The 21202-nt window shown below is 52.2% G+C and overlaps 2 protein-coding genes across 6 annotated transcripts; one reads left to right on the forward strand and one right to left on the reverse strand.

The window, feature by feature from the left end:
* Positions 1-859: 859 nt before the first annotated feature.
* UNC5CL (unc-5 family C-terminal like) lies at positions 860-12443 on the reverse strand. 5 transcript variants are annotated; one of them, XM_053913986.2, is made up of 9 exons: positions 12280-12443; positions 8146-8407; positions 7361-7661; positions 6344-6606; positions 5545-5646; positions 5211-5278; positions 4310-4410; positions 4055-4168; positions 860-2710 (listed from the first exon to the last, which is right to left on the reverse strand). In XM_053913986.2, exons 1-9 carry the CDS (start codon positions 12280-12282, stop codon positions 2476-2478), a joined length of 1449 nt encoding a protein of 482 aa, XP_053769961.1. In that variant the 5' UTR covers positions 12283-12443; the 3' UTR covers positions 860-2475. The 5 variants fall into 5 exon arrangements, with proteins under 5 accessions (XP_053769961.1, XP_053769959.1, XP_024413848.2 ...); XM_053913984.1 differs by having other exon boundaries at positions 8146-8665; positions 12280-12427; XM_024558080.4 differs by having other exon boundaries at positions 8146-8665; positions 12275-12406.
* Positions 12444-12529: 86 nt separating this feature from the next.
* On the forward strand, positions 12530-17345 carry TSPO2 (translocator protein 2). The gene is made up of 4 exons (XM_024558078.4): positions 12530-12643; positions 15500-15692; positions 16053-16194; positions 16417-17345. The coding sequence occupies exons 2-4, from the start codon at positions 15520-15522 to the stop codon at positions 16615-16617; spliced, it is 516 nt and encodes a 171-aa protein (XP_024413846.3). The 5' UTR covers positions 12530-12643; positions 15500-15519; the 3' UTR covers positions 16618-17345.
* The last annotated feature ends 3857 nt before the right edge of the window (positions 17346-21202 follow it).

A 21202-nucleotide genomic window follows, 5' to 3' on the forward strand; every position in this document is an offset into this window, starting at 1 on the left:
TTCAAAAGAAGACCCTTGGAGAGCCTGGAACACAGTTGATTCATTCAAAGGGTAAAGAGACTGAAGCCAGAGAAATGAGAGCTGCTCTAATTAATGCCATGGCCAGGGCAAGCACTAAGTCTCCTAATGTCCCTAGAACATGTCTCAGCTGCAGGTGACAGCAGATACATGCACGTCAGGTTTGATTTGGGGAAGGCAAAACCCACTATACAGGGATCAGGCAGCCTGCCACCTACCCCCAAGATGTCCAAGCCTCCCTTTCCTGGCACTTCCACTTCAAGTCCTTTCCCAGGAATTAGGGCAGGGAGGGGCCAGAGGCATTAGTCCCATCACAGAAACCGTCCTGGCCTTCATTCACATTTCTGGAACACTTGAAACCCTTAAGATGATTTCTTCACGGGCAAGGACGAACACAAAATAAAGATGCCTTTGGCTGGTGTGGAAAGCAAGGAAGAGATGATGGGAGAAAGGGGGAAACTGCTGGGATTCCAGGGGTAAAATGCTCTTAGCAGACCGATCCTGAGCCAAGTGCAGAGGGAGGAGGCCTAGGTACCAACCTGCAGTGGCTGGCAGGCCCTGGTGGGGTGGGAGGGCTAATGAGAAGGGTGGGGGAGGGTGGATGGAGCTAAGGTTAAGAGGGAGATGGTGTGAGGGCCTCGTTTGCTTCCAACAAGGAAGAAAAGTGAACCTCCCTGATTACCATGCTGGACTCTGACAATTTTCAAACTGGAAGAACAATCTGCAAAATGCTCCCTCCAACCTGCCCTTCTCAGTACAATTTTACCAAATAAAGTCATTTATACCCACAACCAAATGTATCAATCTGAGCAAAACAGAGCTAGTAACAAAGAAAGGCAATTTTCATATTTTATTATACAACATTGTTTGTCACAGAAAAAGGCTTAATGTTTTTAAATTAAATACAGAAGCAAATTGTTAATGTTGCCAAAAACATTGTTCACCTGCCTTTGAAAAAGTTAACACCTGTTTGCAAACAAAAGAATTGCTAGAGTTGAGTCAGATCCTTTGTTCCCTATTCAGGACCCAGCTATCAACTTCTTTTCTATATAGTGTCTAACACATAGTAGGTGCTGAATAAAATATTTGCTTGACTGGGGGCAGGGGGGTGTTCTTTAATCCCTCTGTTTCCTGGCCCTAAACTGGATCTTGATGCATAAGGTAAAATCCCCACCCATTCATTCCTAGGGTAGCCTAGTGTCTTTCGATAGCCCTTGATATATAACATTGGTTTAGAGACACTTGCCTGAGGGGAATGACTGAGGGTTTCAGAGAATGAAACACACAAAGGCAGGTGCAGTAACAAGGTGGAGAAAAAAAGATACTAAGACATAGAGTAATAGAGAGACAGGGTCAGGGATGAAGGACTGCAGGAGACTGTGACAGCAAAATGAAGTCACAGAGACTTAAAAGTCCCCGTTTCAAATAAAGACATGAAAAGGTTGGGCAAGAATGATAATCTTGAAGTTTTCTTTCAGCTTTCTTGTTTTATAACAGACATAGGGCAGAGAGAGAAAGACAAGGCAAGGATAAAAGGACAAAGGAAGGCAAAGGAGGCAGGTGGACAGTCGGCATGATAGATCTGGCCTTGAACCCCTGTGGACCCTCACCTCACACCCACGAGGCCAAACTCCTTAATGCCTCAGCCCTCCACGCTCACTCTACCCCTCAGTATAGTCGCCATCTGCCCCTACCCCCACCTGAAGGTCTCTGAGTCACTTTTCGCCTGTCCAGCATCCTCACTGCTCCAGCCCTACTCAGCTCCCTCTCTTCTCAGCTCCTGAAGCAGTACAGTTCATTGCACTGCCGCATCCCCTAACCACAGGATGGACAGGGTGGGGCGAAAGTAGGTTTACAATTGTTCCTATGGAAAATAATACAATAATTAATAAATAATAATACAAGAATAAACTCTTCCGCTACTCACAACTGTAAACCCGCTTTCCCCCCACCCCGCATGCCTTGTTTTACAGTTTTCCCCCAGCTCCTATACGCCCATCTTGACTCCCACAAGAGAACGGTGGGCTTGTCAAGTCTCCAAATTCTCTCATATATTCCAGGATTCCGCGTGGTACCCAGTCCAATTCTGGGTATCACTAAGTGCTCGGAACCCTGTGGGCTGACCAGTCCCCAAAGGTGCCAACACAGCAACCTCGCAGTCCATTGGTCTGGTAAATAGCTTCCTGCGGTAAAGCGGGGCCATCTCCCGGCCTCCTGCGCCCCCTGCTGTCCAGGAGGGGATCTGCATGCAGGACAAAGAGGGTCACAAGGGTGGTCCTGACCCTGGGAGGCTGGCGATGGCAGTCCAGCCTCACAGTGGCCCTAGGCAGGGTCTGGGGATTCTGATGAGGTCGGTGGGCACAGCCAGGAACATCGGCTATGTTCTTCCTAGGTGTCCGGGCACACCCCAGTTCCTAGAGTGCTGCGGACGGCACCCCACCGCGGGTGGTAGGGCGCTCAGAGCTTCTCGTCCAGCTCCAGCTCCAGCTCCAGCCCCTGGGTCTCCCAGGCCCCGCCGCGGACCGGGGCTGGGCTGTCGCAGCTCGTCCGGCTCAGGTAGTTCTGGATGACGGAGGCACAGTCCAGCCGCTCCATGAGGGTCATGAGGTAGTGCAGCTCCTGCAGGCTGCCGTTCTGCTCCTCAAAAAGCTCCAGGACGGCCGCTGCAGGGCTTCGTTGGCAGGACAGGAACCTGGCCGCAGGTGTGGGAGGAAAGGGGAGGAGCCAGGGCCACTGCAGTGAGATCCGCACCCTGCCCCCAGCTCTGGTCTTCATCCTGCTCTAGCTGCCTTCCAGGAGACTCGAGGTGGGGGAAGGGAAGGAAGGCTCAGGACATCGAAATCTGAGATTGCCGTGGCTCAAAGGTCACTCCTCTCTAAGCCTCAGTTTCCTCTTCTTACCCCGAGGGCTTAGATGAGAGGACCTGAGGTGGCTTCCAGCTCTGATCTCCTGCAGCTGTCCTCTCTACCTCCAAACTCCACCACCCCAAAACACTCTCCTCTCCTCCTCCCTCTCTCCCAGGCCACAACATTGTGCCCACCACTGGGGAAACATGTTCTAAACCGTGGCTTTTACCAAGACCCTCCCCTGCTCAAAAACCTTCCAGAGTCTCTTTTGCCTACTCACCAAGCCCACACCCCTGATTTTCCTGCTCATTCACCACTTGGCCTCACCCTGTTTTTTTCTGACCTTTCCTTCCTGCTCCCGTCCTGAACCTTCCTTCTTCAGGCTAACCATTTACCACTTTGCACACAGCCCGCCTCCAAACTCTTGCTGCTCCCCCCAGACAGAATGGCCAACCTCCCTTCCCATCTCCCATTCTGCACTCACAACTTCCTTTAACTATTTTGTGCCTGTTTTCAACTTGCTCTGCCATACAGGAGACATGCAATAAGGCACAAGGAACACTTGCCTTTATTCTGTCAAGCAATTTGTACCCCTTATTAGAATGTGAGCTCCTGGGGGCTAGGACTATTCATTTTGTGTCCTAACGCTTAGCGTAGTTCTCCAGGACATTGTAGGTACTTGATAAATGCTCAATAAATGGGTGATTTTTAAATCCATCCTGTTTTCAGCTGGGCCCAGGTCTAGTCCATCTCCTGGGTGAATTCTTCCCTGAGCGCTTCCCTGAGTCTGGGTTCTGGGGCTTAGCTCGAAATTGTTCTGCTGATTTCTGTTGACAGAGACCATGGCTGCATTGCCCCCATTATTGCCAACATTTATTAACATGTGCCAGGCACTCAACTACATGCCTTATACCCATTATCTTACAGTCTGCCAATCTACACCTCAGGGCACAGCATGTTAAGTGCTCACATGTAACTTACATGTTAATCGATTCATGTTTAAGTTTTCATTGAGCACGTATTAGGAGCCAGGCATCATTCTAGGCTGAGAATATAGTGGCAAAGGGAAAGAGCTGCCCTTTTATGGGCAATAGGGTGGGAGTAGCCATTCTCTGCCTTTTAAGTTTCTCCCTTATCTGGCATCCTAAGAGCCCCCCTCCTCTCTCATCCACAGAACTGGCCCTTCTTACCGAATCTTCATGCCACAGAGCCCCAGGTGGGTGGCCAGTTTCCTCCAGTCATTGCCTGTGATGCTGTTCGGCTCCAACAGCATCTGCAGCTGCTCAAAGAGCTCGGGAGGCAACCTGAGGCCCCAGGAAAGCGTGTTCTCAGAGGGGAGGATCAAAGACTCCCAGTCTGGTTTTACACACTCCCAAATGCCCTGGGCACTGGGGAGGGAATCCCGAACACCCTGCAGGCAGCAGCCCAAGCAACCCCTACCTCACCTATTGCATGGGGGTGGCTGGAAGACAGAGGGTGGTGCTGCCCAGGATTCCTCCTCTGATGCCTGGAATCTGAGGATTTCCATGTACTTGGTCTCCAAGCCCTGCACCAACAGAAGTGCCAGGGACACACTTAGGGGTCAGGAGACATCTAAGCAAGAAGCTGGGGAACCGACCTCCACTTCTCATGTCATCCCTCAGCCTGTCACTCAGAGCTACTTTACCAGTAGATGCAGCCCTACCCACACAGGACCCCCACCCTCTGCTTCTCTGACCCCAGAACCTTCAGCCTTAAGTTTGTGTGCTGAGGTTTTTGGGACCTGGGACATGAAGACCAAATAGAGTGCATCCTAAGACGCCAGGAGAAGTCCTGGGTGGGGTCCTGGGACACTGAACTCAGGCATACCTGTCCCCTTCCCTCCACTCCTCCTTTCCTTGGTTCCTCCTCCCCTGCTGACACCCCTGAGGGGTATCTGCCTGCCCTCCACTAAGATGCCACTATGGTTCCCCAAAGATTCTCAACCCTGATTTCTTCATATCTTCCCTTGAGAGAGTGGGATTTCTAACTCCAATCCCACCTACTGAAGACCCCTTCCTGGCCACTCTCCACACTGAAGATACACCTCATCTATTGGGTGAAGACAGTCAGCTTAGAAAGAAACCACACCCCTCTGATGCCCAGGTTCCCTGGGTTGAGAAGAGGTTTGGTTCTTTCACCCGTCTACTGGATTCATCCATGAACAGACAAGAGTCAAGGATGGGGAGTGACTTGGAGGCCAGGTACCATCTTCACCTGCTCAATTATGTGATTAGGGCCATACTTACCGGGCACCAGACTCCTCTCCCACCTGGTCCAGCACTCCCCCCAGGACCTAACCTTCCTTTGCCCTCAGCTCCAACTCACATCTTGGAAGGTGTGCATGGTGACGATGATCTCGTTGGTTAGTGCCGAGCAGTCCTCATTCTCATTGGCTACAAAAAGGAGAGGACATAGCAGGTGACAAAGGAAAAGTCCTGGCGTAAGAGCAAGAGACCTGAAAGGGGCTCTCCAGGGAGGCTTTGGAAAGCTGAAGAAGCCGGGCAGGACACTCCACCTTTCTCTCCACAAAGACCTGTTGTGGGTCCTCTCCTTGAACAGGTCTGTGTGCGTGGCTGAATGTGGAGCTGCAGAGCTCCACGATGCCCAGGTGGGGAGAGGAGAGGAGGGGTCGGGAAGTGGGCTCAGGTGCCTAGACTACCTGCTTTTCTCCGGAAGCAGAAGGAACGGAAAGGACACTTTCCGTGCCAGATGTGGAGATGGGGAACCAGCTGGCAACTGCTGTCATCCACATTCTCCCAACCTGGGGAGGGGACAGAGAGCAGAAGGTCTCAGAGGGCAGGGCCTTCCACAGAGTTTAAGGAAGCCTGCTCTGTGGCAGGTACTATGCAGGGTGCTGTGCTGAGGGGTGAGGAGGGAGCAAAGTCAAGAGGGGCATCCGCAGTGAATGGGAGTCCCCAGAGCCTGGGCAGGAGACCCTGTGGGTGGTCTTCCTTCTACCCCCACACACTTCCTACACATGCACAGCACACAGCCCCACCCTTGCACCCTCCCCTCCAAGTCCCCCCTCATCCACTACCCCCAGAAACTCCATGCATCCGTGCCCATACAGATGCCCTAGGTCCCGGGGCAATTCCCACAGCCCATGCCACACAGGAAAGGGCCCAAGCAGGGAAGACTGGGACTCCTCCTCCACGCAAGCTCCATCCAGGTGGAACAATAAAAGCATCCTCCGCCCTCCTGACGGTGCCACGCCTCTCCTCCCCTCCTCCAACTCTGCATCACCTTATCCTCCCATGGAAGAGGCAGGGCTGAGTGAGCCACAGAGAGATGGAGGAAGTGGGCAGAGCCTGGGGCCCCTGGAGGCAGCAGCAGAAGCCAGAGGGCTCCCCTTGGAGTCTGCCCAGGGGTCTCTGAAAGGAACTTGAGGCTCCTAGATTTTCACCCCAGTGGGAGGCCCAGACCCGTCCCTCTTGTGGGGTCTCCCCAGCCTCCCTCACCCTCAGAGATGTACTTGAGCTTTAGATACTGGTCCCCTCGGGCCCCAGTGAAGTCGAAGAGCTGGCATGGCCCACGCAGGCGGCCGCCATGGGGCTGCTCATTGGTCAGGGCCCACTGCAGGGCGCAGGGTGTGTTGTTGAGGAAATAGACGCGCAGCTGCAGGTGGGTCTGCCCTGGTGCCAGTGGGGAGCAGAACACCGCCAGCTGTAGCCACTTTCGAGCTTCCTGGCCTGCGGGTGGCTCCAGCACACAGGTGTAGAGGCTGCAGAGTAGATGGGAGAGGGTGACAGAGACAAGCACATCAGCCACCCAGCTCCTGCTGTGCCAGAGGCTTCTGTGTGGCCCTTCAAGGAGCGGGGGAGAGCAGGCTGGGGTGTATAGGGAGGAAGTGGAGGTGGGGAGTTGATGGGGGACAAACAGTGGGTCACATTCAGTGACCATCACAGAGTGTGGGAGAAGAGCCCATGAATACCCTCCAGCATAGGACAGTGGGAAGGAGGGCTCGGGGCCACCATGCTTCAGAAGGGCCCCACAGATGGCCGGTCCTGCTCTGGTTAATGAGTGGCAAGGAAGTGAGAGGAAGAAGGGCCTAAGGTCCTAGAAAGACAGAGCTAAAGACGCAAGAGATGGGATGGTTTCTTAGAGCACTGGAGGAGGCAAACTGCCCTAGACAGTTGGGGGGTAATCCTGAACAAGGGCACAGGGCACAGACAGACAACCTTAGAGAGACAAAGGCGGGGATAGGACAGGGCCCCTCCAGAAGGAGGGCTGGGGGTAAGTCAGACCCTTCTGGACAGACAGAGAACATGGGGGGGGGAGTGCAGTCCTGGACAGGGTTGGAGCGACACAAGCTGTCAGAGGCTCTAGGACAGAGGGATCAAGAAGGGACACAGCGGGATAAGGGATTTGCAGGCCATCTGGGACAGACAAGGGGGCAAATCCATACAGAGAAATAAGGACGGGGCAAACAGGAAAAAAAGGGGGCAGAAAGGACAGGCCGATAGGCTTGTGCCTACCTGAAGTGGGAGAGGTTGATGCGACACTCGTCCAGGGAGGTGTGGGCCCCTGACTGTCCCAGGGGCTTCCAGGCCTTAGCTTCGAGCAGGTTCGTGTTGCTGCTATAGGTGCAGGCATGGCTGGGCTGCTGCGCGCAGTGCTTGAAGGTGAGGGTGCAGGGCTTCAGGAAGGAGGCCCCGTGGGGTCCACATGCCACCACGGGGCTCACCAGCGCCTGGGCTCGGGACAATGATGGGGCATCCGACAGGTCCCACACCAGGATCAGTGACACCCGCTCCTGGCGGCCCACAGCCACAGCACCTGGGGAGACGGAGACCTGAGATGGGCCTGCCAGGCAGGCACACCCATGCCCCAGGAGGGCCAGGCCAGAGTTGGAGGGCAGGAGGGGCGGGAGCCCAGGGTAGAGGGTGCCCACCCGGGAAGGCAGTACGATGGAGATCAGGATGACTGTGAGCTGATGAGTCACCCGCCCTTCTTACAGGGCTGCCACTAGCCCACCCAGGGCTTGTGTGAATTTGCAAAGAATGCTTCTCCTCCACTCTATTTTCCTTTATTGGAGGATTGTCATAACATAGTGTTCATTAGAACAAGGCACTTTACTTCCACCTGCCAGGAAGTTGTCACAAAAAATACACAATATATTTATCTTTGGAGTCAATAAAGTCATACTAAAAATATAAATAATTTTCAAAATTAGGAAGCGGTCTCTGAATGATGCACTCTCCAATATACAATGCTCAATCTGAACAACTACATGGCGAGAAGCGAGCCGGGGCGCTGTTACCTGGCGGGATGAGCAGAGAGATGCCCGTGTCCTTGAGTATCAGGCAGCCGCCACGGTGATCCACCTCTCGCGCCGAAAATACCAACAGCTTGTGCATCAGCTGACGGATGACGGTGAGGCCCTTGGTGGGCATGTGCAGTTCCTGGTAGAAGGCAGCCATCTCCGACAGGGTGGCTGGTGGGCATGGCCTTGGGGACTCATTTTCTGGTAGCGGTGGGGATTCAGACACTGGCTCCTCTTGCCTATCCAGCTTCCAGAAGGCCTGCACCATCCAACAAGGACAGTGCCATCGAAGGCACTGGACCAGAAGGAGGACACTTGCCACCAGAACCCCCACCAGCAGTAGGAACTGGGCAGGTTGGAAGGAACTCTGATGGAAGCACATCTGCCTTGTCCCTGGATGCAGCCAGCTCCCCTGCTCCCCTGTGACAGCCAAGGCCAAGGGCAGGACGGGGAAGGAGGTCAGTGCCAGGCTAAGCCTTTTCAGTGTCGTACAGGCCAAGACTTGGCTTCCAAATGACTGCAATGAGAGAGCGAATTGCCTTTATTCCAGTGCACCCCGAACACCCCGTCAGATGAATTCCTTTAACGGAACTTCACCTATTTCTCTCTCGCGCAGGAACCTGCCATAGCTCTTCATGACCTAAACATCCAATTAAACTCCCCTGAGGCAGACAGAGCTTGGGTTTAGAGGATGTGAATTCAAATGCCACCTTGGCCACTGGCTGAGGTGCTTGTCATATTCCTTAATGTTTCCTCGTCTGTCAAACTATCTACCTTGACCTACACATGCCAAGAGAGAAAAAAATCTTTAAGTGGAAAAGCAATTCACAGGGAGCTAGAATCCTCTGATCTCATTAATGTAAATAACAAAACTATATATATGCATAGATACATATTTATAAGTGTATATACGGGGGGGTGGCAAAAGTAAGTTTACATAATACAAGTAAATCATACAATAATTAATAAATAAATAATGCAAGAATAAACTGTTTTGCACACTCACAGCTGTACGCCGACTTTTGCCAGCCCCAGATACAAATTACAGGGAAAGTAGGCTAGAGTAGTCCCGCGCGATGAAACTATAACGTAAGCCACGTATGTACGTTTCAACTTTCTAGCAGCCAATTTAAAGAGGAGAAATTAATTTTAATAATATGTTACTCAATGATATTCCAAATAGTATTATTGTGACAAGTAATCAATATAGAATTATTCGAGAGATATTTTACATCCTTTTTTCACGGTAAGTTTTTGAGCTCCGTGTGTATTTCGCCCTTACTAGCACATCACAGTTGGGACCTGCTCTATTTCAAGTGCTCATAGCCACCTGTGCGGGTGATTCCTGTCTTGGATATGCAGATCTGAGAGGACACACCCCAACCCATTCCCAGTGGTCACTACTGAAAGAGACGAGAAATGGAGAGGGTGGAAGGTGTGAGCCAACTTTTTTAAACTCTCTTTTATGTGTATCCTTTGAGTGTTTCACACTAGGCATGTATTTTATATTAACTTTGCAATTCTTTTTAAAAGCTATTACGGGTAGAAAAAATTTACTTCTCAGAGTGATTCCGAGGGTGGCGTGAGATCATGTGAAAAGCATGTGTAGGTGATAAAGCCCTATCCTAATATGCTCGTTTATTTATGCCCCTCCTCCTGCAGAAAGGCCGGAAGGGAGCCCACAGGGATACATCAAAATATAGGAGTAACAAAAGTTAATTAGTGAAAGCAAAAAGAGAAAACAAAGATGGGGGCCTCCAGTGAGGCTGGAATGAGGCAGAGCTAAAGCATGAACTGACCACCTGCTCACCTGGCTACCTCGCTACCCAGCTACCAACCGGCAGCAGGGGGGCCTTAAACTGGGACCTGGGCCTTCCAGCAGCCTCCTGCACACATGTCAGCTCTTCCTGAAGCCCTCCAGAAGCTACTGCCTCTCCCACCCTTGATTTCCAATATACTCTCCACTCCGGCCAGACTGAGCTCCTCACATCTCATTAATTCTTGCCTCTGGCTTTTGTTCATACTGCTCTTTCACCCCTCGCCTGTGCTCCCCAGCTGACTTTCTCCTCACCTGGACCCCTCCTACTCAGTAAAGCCCCAGTGCCACCCCCACCCCTGGCTCACCAGCCCTAGACAGCCTGTGCCTCCAAAATCTCTCTCCACCGCCATCCCATCGTACTCTTGATTAAACTTGGTCACGTGTGTTTTTGCCCTCAGATGAACATTTTCTGAGGACCAGCTGCGTACCAGGCACTGCGAGTGTAGTCTTGCCAAAGATGGCATCTGATTCAGCTCTCAAGAAGCTTCTGGGGGAATGGGACTCATTCACTCCAGGGCAGATTCACAAGGGTCTGGCATCTGTTGCTCCCCCCACTCCCTTCACTCAAACCACCCACGGGGAGCTGAGGCCTTGCCCCAGCCCCCCCCCTCCCCCCGCTCCTTCACTGTCCATCTGCTTCCTTCCTTCCTTGGGACCCCTAGAGCCTAAGCCCCCTTCCTAGCTCCTCCCAGACAGGAGCAGAAGCTTCTCTGTATCCTGAGGATTGAGAACTGGGGCGGGATCTGTCTCCCTGTGTCCTCACTGAAAATGAAGACAGGAAGGGAAGGTTGGGCATTGTTCCCTTTGTCATAGGACCCAGCTGTGCGGACGGTGCTGCCGGCCTTTTTCAGGCACACGAGTGAAGTGGGTGAGTTGGCAATGCCCCACATCTGGTGGGGATGGGGCTGAAACAGATGAGAAGCTTCCCTTTACGTCCCATCCATGCCTTTGAGTTCTTCCAGTTTACAGATAATTGGAATTATAACTGTGATAATAAGAGCTAACATTTACGGGGCTTTGCTCTGCACCGCAGTATTGACGCATTCTGTGTGGCCTCTCTCTTGCGATCCTCCCCGCAGCCTTATAAGCTAGGTGGTACTTTTATTTCCATTTCACAGATAAGGAAGCCAACTTCTCTCCCTGCAGGGAGGACGGACGGGAGATTATTAAGCCACAACTGAAGACAGAAGGGAAAATGAGCAGGGATGACAAGGACTTCTAGAAACACTCCCTTTCTCTTCCTGCCCCTGGTTCTTCCCCAGCTCTCTACTTTTCCACTCTCAGTAGAAATGAAGTTGGGAGAGAAAGAAACAAAAATAAAGTCAAAATAAATACAAGGAACTACAGGCACATCCTTGGTTCCACAGTGAGAGACAACCCCCACCCCCTGCCCACCGAGGCACCAGCGGCAGGGATGGGCCGGCCCAGGTGAACGAAAGGCGCAGCTCCGCTCTGGCTTTATGGCAACCACCTTCCCTGGGCTCCAAAGACCAGAGTCCAAATCCCTTCCACCTCATTATGTGGCCCAGCAGAGTCCCCTTGCCCAGCCTCCCCCCCTGGAGCAGTTGGTATGTACTGCTCCCCAAAGCCCACTGGGCCTTTCACGTGGATCCCATTCACTACCTGGCCTGGAGCCGGTCAGCTCCTCCCCCAGCTCAGCCCCCCCCCCCCCCCCCCCCCCCCCCCCCCGTTCTCCCACACTGACAGTAGGTCTCTCCAGGCTCCCTCCCCTTTGCCCCGGGAGGGTCCTGAATTGACAGCATGGCCACCAGCTCAATGTAGGCTGGAGCTTCCCAACCCCATGCCTGACTCCTTATTACCACGCGTCCAGTGTGCCAGACCCCAGTTTCCAAGATGAGGTCCCTTTGGAATGCTGCCACTCCCTGTCCCCAGGGAGTCACCTCCTCTAGCACAAAGATTGAGGCTCCTGCTGCAGAGCTCTGCTCATCTTCTTTGAGGAAATTCTCAACCCATCTCCCACATCACTGGCTCTTACCGCGCCTACTCGACCCTAATAGATCCCCACTTATTGAAGTACATGAAAAGTACCAAGATGTGGGGGTCCAGTCCTCAGTCATGGGAAGCATTCATCAGCATGGCATGCATGTCCACAGTGCACAGAACTACACCCCTGGTCCTCACACCCACTGGGCAGCGGCTGTCTCCCAAGCCCCTCTGCCTCTCCTCCAGCACAGGGTCTCCACTCTCTGGCAGCCTTGGCTGAGCTGGCCTGACTCCTCCTGTAAGCCCCAGGTGGCCCCAACACAATGCCCGCCCCAACCTCAGCTGCCCCAGGGGCGTCCTCACCTTACCATGCAGGTGATCCCAGAGGCTGTCTGCTTATTTGGGAACAGTAGTCTCTTCTCTGAGAAAAAGAGAGGTCAGCCAGACCCTGTCGCCAGACCAGCAGACCAGTGCAGGTGGGCGGGGAATCAGACAGGAGTGGCCCAGGGCTTCCCGGCAGAGTCCTCCTCCCAGCCGCCCCACATTGGAGTGGGGAAGCCAGTTCCTGTCTGTTGGCAAAGTCCAACCAAGGTGGGGGAGTAGCTGAGAATCCCAGAAGTCAGTGAACTTGCCAGTATAGGTTTGGAAGGGCCAGGGACAGAAAGGAGACAACCTGGATACAGGTGCAGCCCCAGGTACAGGAGAATGCCCTCCCTACAGTGCCCTCTGCTGGTGAGTGACTTTCCCCCCACCAAAGGCTATTGAAATGGCAGAATGTAAAAGGAGGGAAACTTAACCAAAGCCTCTTAAACTATAATGTGCACAGGAACCACCTAAGCATCTTGTTAAAATGTGGGTTCTGGCCCCATAGGTCGGGGATGGGGCCTGAGCTTCTGCATCTCTAAGAAGCTCCCAGGTGCTGCCAGTGGGGCAAAGGCCAGGGAGCTTAGTGTCCAGTTCCACCCTATTCCTGCCCAGAGATGACAGAGAGGCACTGAGAGGCACTTCTCCCCACCCAGTGTTCTTTCCACTGCCCGTACTCAGAGCTGGCAGGGACACTGAGGAAGAGCTGGACTTCAGGCCATTTGCCAGCCCTAGTCCTTCTTTAGAACCTCTGTGTAGGAAAGATACTGACACTGGAATGAAAGCTCCCGATGAAAAAGGATTATTTTTTAGCTGTTTGCCGCTGTATCCTCAGCTCCTGGTACAGCCTGGTCCAGAGTAGGTGTTCCACAAAGACTTGAATGAATGTTGGACCAGCCAAGAGAAAAGATGCATTTCGGATTCAGACTGCCGACACTGAACCAGGTGTCAGCTAGGTACTGTTAGGTGCATAGCTCAACCTGTCTGAGCCTCATTTCTCTTGTCTGTCAAGTGCAGATAATATCTACCTTGTGAGGGATAATCATTGTCATTATTCAGCTAATAAATAAGAGCACTCACCGCGAAATGGTGCACAGTAAGTGCTTATCTCCGCGGTCTGGCCTCCTGCAGTTGAGAAACCACGGTGAACTCTCCCATCTCCCCTAAGACAGAAGGAACTAAGGAACTACCACTGCTTTCATCTCAGTTAATGATTCTCTAGCGTCTTGGGCCTGACTGCTACCCCTCCCTCATGCTGCCTTCCCAGGAGTGGAGGCAAGAGGGTGGGATAAACATCTCGCAGGGTCCACAAAGTGGAGAGGGGGGCAAAGGAACAGGGGAGAGCAGCCAACCTGGAAGGGGACCTTACGCCTAAAGTACAACAAGCAAGGGAGAGTACTCAGAACTTTGATGGGGACAAAGAGGGGAGAGGTTAGTCTTTCCTGGGAAAAGTTCTGTCTGAGTCACAGAGAAGGCTGTGTTTTCCTCTGAGTCATAAAGTTCTAGGGGTTTGTGAAAGATGTCGAGCTTGAGTCCTAAGCCAGAAAAGGCCATGCTGACTAGCAGGCTGTAACCAGCGGCCATGTCTATGTATTATGAACTCATTTTTAAAGCTGGTGCTTGGGGATAATCCCAGTCACAGGAAAGGTCTACAGAAATCTGAGGGTCCCTCACCACCCCTGTAGACACACAGCTGACTCACAGGATGCAGAGACCAAAGCTGTGAGTGGCCTTGCAACCTGAGGCTGAGCTGTCTCAGGACATCTAGATCTCACAATGCCAAAGTCTCAACCATCCATCAAGGGGCTGCTCCAGGGGTCACAACCAGCAGACCAGGGACGCTGATCTGAGAGAGGTCCTCAGGACCATGCAGGCAACAACCTGGGTTCTGGAGCCAATATCACCACCCTTGTCATTGGAGAAGGGCAGGCCAGCTGGGAGCCCCACTCCACCCTTTTCTCCTCCCCCACCCTCCTCTGCCTTTCACACATCATATGTCCTCGGGTACCCAGTCTGGGAGGTGTGCTGCCTGAGGTAAGGGGAGCACAGGCCTGGGAATAAGGAGGCACTGGGAATGGTGGAGAACAGGAGAAAAGAGGATGGGGTGGGAGGGTGAGGTGGGCCTCCAACACTGTGTAGAATAATAGAAAACGCAGAGATAGAGAGACAGGAAGGCAGAGGATGAACCAATAAGCAGTGAAGAGCAGAAAAAATCAATGCACAGGCAGGCAGGTGGGTCAGCATTGTCCCCGGAACTTCCAAGACATGGTCGAGGGCTCTTGACAGGCAAGCAGGCAGTAGGCAGTCAGTCACTTCAGAACCCTGAGAATAACTACCTTTTTTTCTTTCCAATCCTGTCAATCATGAGGAGGAGGCTGGCCAGTCATGTGCAAATGAGAAGAATGATGTGGATTTGGGGGCCTTGGCTGGAGGAGGGGCATTCACAGCAACATGCAAATGAGCATGCAGCTTTTTAATCAAAAATCAGGCATTTGTTTCCTTGAAAAATCAGGCCATGAGAAATCTGGGTGTGTGTGCTTGTGGTACCTAACCTCGGGAAGTGGATAGGCATAGGAAGAATTTCCCACGTCCCCCAAGGGGTAGAGGAGACCTAAGGCTTCAGAGAAAAGAACCCACGGTGTCACTCAGCTGAGTTTGAATTCAGGCAGGAGCTCAGGCGGGCTGGGCCCCTGGGGTTTGCCAGTCTGGTGCAGTAAGATAAGCCCTGGGCAGATGGGCTGGCCCACTGTTGACAAGAAAAGACCCTCAGAGATCTCAGGCTCCCACCTTTCGAACATGGGCCTTCCAGGGCAGTGATGTCACCTTGTTGAGTTCGGTCTAAGACACTGTCCCTGTTGAGGGCCAAGTGCCACCTGCCATGGGAGATACAAAAGATGGCCGTGTGTGGACCTGAGCTGCAGGGTTCATATATTCATTGGGGAAGAGGAACATTTACCTCAGAAGCAGTTAGCAATACCAGACAGCATCCTCTGAGTGCCAAATGACAGGTGTGGGAAAAATAAGTCCATGGAAACCAGAAAAGGGGCAAGGAGTGGGACAGGAGTGGCCCAAGTAGGGAGAGAGCCTCTATGCCCAGACCTCCTATGGGGGGACAGGGTGCTCAGACCAGGGCATGGGGTCAGATAGCAGGAGGCAGACGAGGAGACACAAGGAAATGATGAAGGGGAAGGCTCACCACGAGCATGTTCTCTGCCCTCCACCCAGATTTTGCCTTCTTGAGGAGAATGTGGCCTCAAGGGGTCATCTTTGTGGCTCTGCCCCAGCTGGGGCCCATCCTGGTCGGGCTCCTTGCTCCGCACAGGTTGTCTGGTTGGTGTGACGGCCTGAGGAAGCTGCCCTGGTGCCCACCCTACAAAGCCCTGTTGCTTGTGTGGACAACCATCTACTCTGTCATGGGGTGAGCACCCGTTTGCACGCCGTGGCCTTGGCACTCACTGGAGCGGGAGCAAGTCCCCCATGCCTGAGCTACTGCTGCATACTGACCTCCAAAGGGATGGCACCCTCTCTTGCCTCGTATGGTGGGTTCCTTCTGTGTCTGCCTAGGCTTCCAGCCAGTCCTCCCCAAGTTTCCCCACCCCGCCCCCACTTCCCCATGCCCAACTGCTCTCAGCCCTCAAATGCTGCCTAGACACATTTGCCCTCATTTCAGCCCACAAGGGTCCTCTCTTTGTAACCGGGAGTCCTTATGCCAGAGGGTTTCCTCCATGTGCCATGGAACATCCTCCTTCCGAGCATTTCTGCCACCGTCTCTTCACAGCTATGCCTCCTACCTGGTGTGGAAGGACATGGGAGGGGGCTTCAGGCGGCCCCTGGCCCTTCCTCTCGGCCTCTATGCTGTGCAGCTCGCTATCAGCTGGACCGCCCTGATTCTCTTTTTCGCAGCCCACACCCCCGGTCTGGTAAGGTACAGTGCTCAGCAGTGGAGGTAATGTTGGCCCCAGAAGCAGATAGCACAGCAGCTCAATCGGGGGCAGTCAGGTGTCGGGCGGGCAGACTTCTTCTGAACTCCAGTGGAGTGTACAGAGTCCCAGGAACTTGGCTCACGGGGTCCTGGGTGCTGCAGAAAGGTCGGGGGTCTGGTTCTCAGGCCAGCCTGCCTGACTGCCCTGCCCCCGGCCCAGGCCCTGCTGCATCTGCTGCTGCTCTACGGGCTGGTGGTGAGCATGGCGCTGATCTGGCACCCCATCAACAAGCTGGCCGCCCTGCTTCTGCTGCCCTACCTGGCCTGGCTCACCGTCACCGCCTCCATCGCCTACCGCCTGTGGAGGGACAGCCTTTGTCCAGAGCACCCGCCGCAGCCCACAGGGGAGAAGAGCAGCTGAGGCACCAGGGCACGGGAAAAGGAGGAGGAAGGCCAGGGAAGGGAGGGAGACACTGCAGGCAGGCTGTGAGGCTCCGGGGGGAGAAGGAGGGGGCCAGGGATTGACAACTCATAAAGGTAACTGACCCTAATGTGGCCACTGGCCTGGGTCCTCTGGTGCCACTCTTCATTAGAATTTATAGAAATGGGAAAGAGGAAGGAACATTACTTTACACTTCATGCAAGTTAATAATCCTGTATTAATAACTATTAATTTAGTAATAGCGATTAATAAAACCCTGAGAATAAATTTGAGGATGTGATATGAAGAGCATGTCTGAGTTTGAGTGCATGATGTCCAAGGGCCGCAGAGTGGGGTAGAAGTGTGTGTGCATGCGTGTGAGTGTGCATGTGTGTGAGCGTGCATGTATGTAAGTATGCACGCGAGGAGGAATGTGTGGCCACATGTATGAGGACGATCATGCACCATCTCCACTCCACTCACATGCCCTCTCAAACCTAGCCCCAAGTAATATTATATTAATTATATCAATGACCATATTTAACATATAATATAGTTATAAGATATATTGTACATTATATAGCCATAATAATCTCCTGCACTCCTAGGGCACACACATGCAGGGTCCCTCCCACCTTCATATCTTCGGCCCCAGTGTGGCACAGGGCACAGAGCAGGTTTTCACACATCTTTGCTGATTCATTTAGTGATTGGGTGGTTGGTTGGTTGATTCATTGATTAAATGAAGACCTTGTCCCATTAACAGAAAATGCTGACCTGCACCCCACTCTGGACCAATTAAAAAAACCTCTCTTTGGGGAAGGGAAGGGCATACTAAGCCATACTAAGGCTTTATGTAATTAATATAAGTAATATTATAAATCATTTTTTTGTTTTCATATACTTATACTATTAATTTTTTACATCAATTAATAACTATTATAATGGGAAAACATGTTGTGAATAAGGGAGATGTAAGGTTCGGTGCTGACAAGTGAATTCAATAGGAGCTTCTTGTCTAGGCTTCTCTCTTGCTTCTCTCTTTGTAAACCTGCTCATTGGCATTTTTATTTCAGTCTTTCCTGCCTCTTGTTTTTGTCTCCTCTTGTTTCAAAGCCCTAATGGTAGCAAGCAGTGGTTGCCCCTGAGGCTACCTGCCCAAAGCCTAAACAAGGCTAGCTGGAAGGCCCACATGCCTTGCCCTGGGAGCTTTTAAATGTACTACCCAGGCCCTGACCAGGCCCTGGCCAGGTGGTTCAGTTGGTTGCAGCATCATCCTGTACCCAAAAGGTTGCAGGTTTGATCCCTGCTTAGTAGGACTCATACAAGAGGTAACTAATGATGTCTGTTTGTCTGTCTGTCTCTCTCTTGCTCTGTCTCTCTGAAATCAATAAATATATCCTCAGGTGAGGATTAAGATATATATATATAAAATAAAATAAAAATAAAAATATTGACCAGTCTCTCCAAGGATGGGCCCCCTGAGAACCACTGCTGAGCATGAATCAGAGCCTTTTGGGACCTTATTAAAAATGCATATTCCTCAGGACCCCCCCCCCCAAGACCTAGGAGTGAGAACCTTGGGGATGGGCTCCAGGCATCTTTAGATTTAACAAGCTCCCAGCATTTTAGTCAGCCACTCACTGAAATTTTAGAGCTCCAGGCATGGAGCATCTCTTGGAGCCCTTTCGGCTTTGATAACCTGTTTCTGTAACCTGAGTTCTAGGGTTGGACCCAACTATGTCTTCTCCGGTGGGGGCCAAGGACCCCACAGAGGGAGAAGTCAGAAGGACGCCACCATCTGCAGAGTCTGACTCCTTCTGGAGCTCGCCAAGGAAGAATAGCTAGAAAGAATGTCACCCGCCCCGCCTCCACACTTAGGGCAAGCTCTGCCCAGCTGGCAGGTTGGTCACCTGCACTCCTAGGGCACACACGTGCAGGGTCCCTCCCACCTTCGTATCTTCGGCTCCAGTGTGGCACAGGGCACAGAGCAGGTTTTCACACATCTTTGCTGATTCATTTAGTGATTGGGTGGTTGGTTGGATGATTCATTGATTAAATGAAGACCTTGTCCCATTAACAGAAAATGCTGACCTGCACCTCACTCTGGACCAATTAAAAAAGCCTCTCTTTGGGGAAGGGAAGGGCATTAATAGTTTTTGAAACTTCTCAAGTGGTCCTAACGTACAGCCAGATTGAGAACAGCTGCCACAGGATGTTGCTTCTCAAAGTGTGGCCCAGGGACCTCCTGGGACCCTTGTTGAGACCTGGACTGCAGACCCAGGGAATCAGATCATCTGGGGTAATGGGACCCCTGGGGTGCAGTGGTTTTCAGGTCTGGCCCTGGAGACAGAAAGACCTGGACTTGGAGTTAATACTGTCATTTATTAACTAGTAACCTGGTGCAACTTATTTCACTGTCTGTGCCTTGTTCTCCTCATCTGTAAAATGGGGACCTCATAAAATTATTGGGAAGAATAAATGAGATGATGAGTAAAAAGATGTCTGGCACAGAGAAAGAGCTTAACAAATTTTAGCTCTTCTAGGAGGGGAACCCATGAGGCCACCCATTTATAAAGCGCACATGGTTCTGATTCATGTGACGCTCCCCGCTTTAGGACCCTCGTACTTCCAAACTTCTAAGAGCCAGTAGAATGAGTCAGCTCCCCTCAGATCTGTGGACTAGCCTGGCCAGTGCCAAACACACGTCACTGGCTCTTTATCTTACATGTTCCCCTCAGTTAGTTTCAGTGGAATTTATAACTCCATTTATACATGTAATCTATACATATTGATGGAGGGTGGTCTGGGAGCCACACTGCATGGGTTCTTACCCTAGCTCCACCATTGCTGTGTGACCTTAGACAAGTGAACTCGCTAGAGGTATATGTCGTTATTATTATCATCATCATCTCATATAGGCATCATAAATATGTGCTACCAATTTTATTCGCGTGACCAGCTAGGTCTAGAAGTTAAACTGACCCTCCAAGAAGATGCACCGTGCCTATCATGTGACTTTGACCTCTACAGGGTGAGCTCATGTCACAAAGCCAGGGTGCTGGAGGCCTCTAGTTTCAGAAAGTTGGCCTTAGAAGGAAGCTTGATTTGGGCCATGTCCCAAGCCCTGGAATAGCACGACTACCTGACATGGCTTGAGCCAAACTAAAGGACTTCCTGACTTTGTGCAGAAACAGCTGGGAAGGGCAGGATCCCAACCCCAAACTCTCAACATCTGACCCCAAAGTCATCCTTAAAATCTTCCTCTGCCCCAGCACCTTGGTTCCTGGGTGGGAGGCTTTAATCCCCCAGCCTTCCAGCCTGCCAGGGCCTCCTCCTCTACCCCACCTCCCAGTCCTGAACCTGGCCTGGAGCACACACTGTCCTCAGCCCCTCCTCTCTTGTTACCTCGAGTTGTGCCTAAATAGAGTCAGAGCTGCTTCCTGTCTGCCAAATGTGTCCCAGGACTCCACAATCCAAATCATGTGTGTGTGCCTCTCTGTCCTTGGGCAGTGTTCTCCATTTGCCCCTGAGTGGGCACATGTGTCTGAAGATGACTTACTGAGTGGGTATGGGAGAGATGGCTCTTCTCCCACCACGCAGCTGTCCCACCCAATGTCTGGAGAGGTGGGGAGCAACACCAGGTAAAATAGGAGCCCTAGAGGTGGTATGTCTCATTCTCCTGTATTCTAGTTTCTCCTTTCCTTCCCTGAACCCTTCATTCTGCATCCCTTTGCCAATGTCTGCAGGATAGAGATGCCCAAAGGTGAAGTGAGGAGAGCAAACTGATGGGAATATGTCCAGTGGACAAAGGCTGGTGGGGCTGAGAGTGGGGCAGAGTGCAGGAAGGGTTTCCTCTGTGCATCTCTGGCCCCGCCTCCCTACAGGCAGGTTGAGTCAAGCTGTGGTGGAAGGTAAGCCCCCCACCCCACCTTGTGCTGTCAGTCCCTGCCAGGGCTCCAAAGTCTGTCTTCCCCTTTGGTGGCCACCATCCATTCCAACACCTAGGGTTCCCCAGCATGCCAAGCCCAATTTCAGTCTTCCCAGGGGTCCCCTTTCTTGTAGCTCCAAAAAGCAAGCACAAGGCCCTTTTAAAGGTTTATTGCTGATCCTCCATAGTGGCTCACAGTTACCCACCCAAACAAAGCCTAGCTTTGGATGGGAGCCCCTGTGGTTTGGATGCCCTCTTTCATCTGCAGGTAGAGTCCACAGAGACCCCTGCCCGCTTCCCGGCTCACAAGGACCCTTCACACACTTAGACCTCTCTCCTAGCGTGCAAGCAAGGAGCAGCCTCTCTGTCATACCAGGGGCTTCTGTCGCGTCTATTCAGCCTCATCTATCCCTCTAAGGTCTATATCTCTGAGGTCCCCAGCATGTCCTGGAAACTATCTGCTCAGGGGCATACCAGAAAAACCCCTCTGCCCGCCACCGGCACCTACTCCAACACATTTCTAAGGACGGAAATTCTCCTCTCAAAAGTTGATTGTTAAGTTTCTCGCTTTCTCCCAGCAGGTTCTTGGACTCTGCAAACACCCCTTCAAAGAGGAACACTATTAGTCACCATAATGTGTATGATTCTTATCAG

Source organism: Desmodus rotundus, chromosome 11 (genome assembly GCF_022682495.2).
Source record: "Desmodus rotundus isolate HL8 chromosome 11, HLdesRot8A.1, whole genome shotgun sequence".
NCBI classification, from domain to species: domain Eukaryota; kingdom Metazoa; phylum Chordata; class Mammalia; order Chiroptera; family Phyllostomidae; genus Desmodus; species Desmodus rotundus.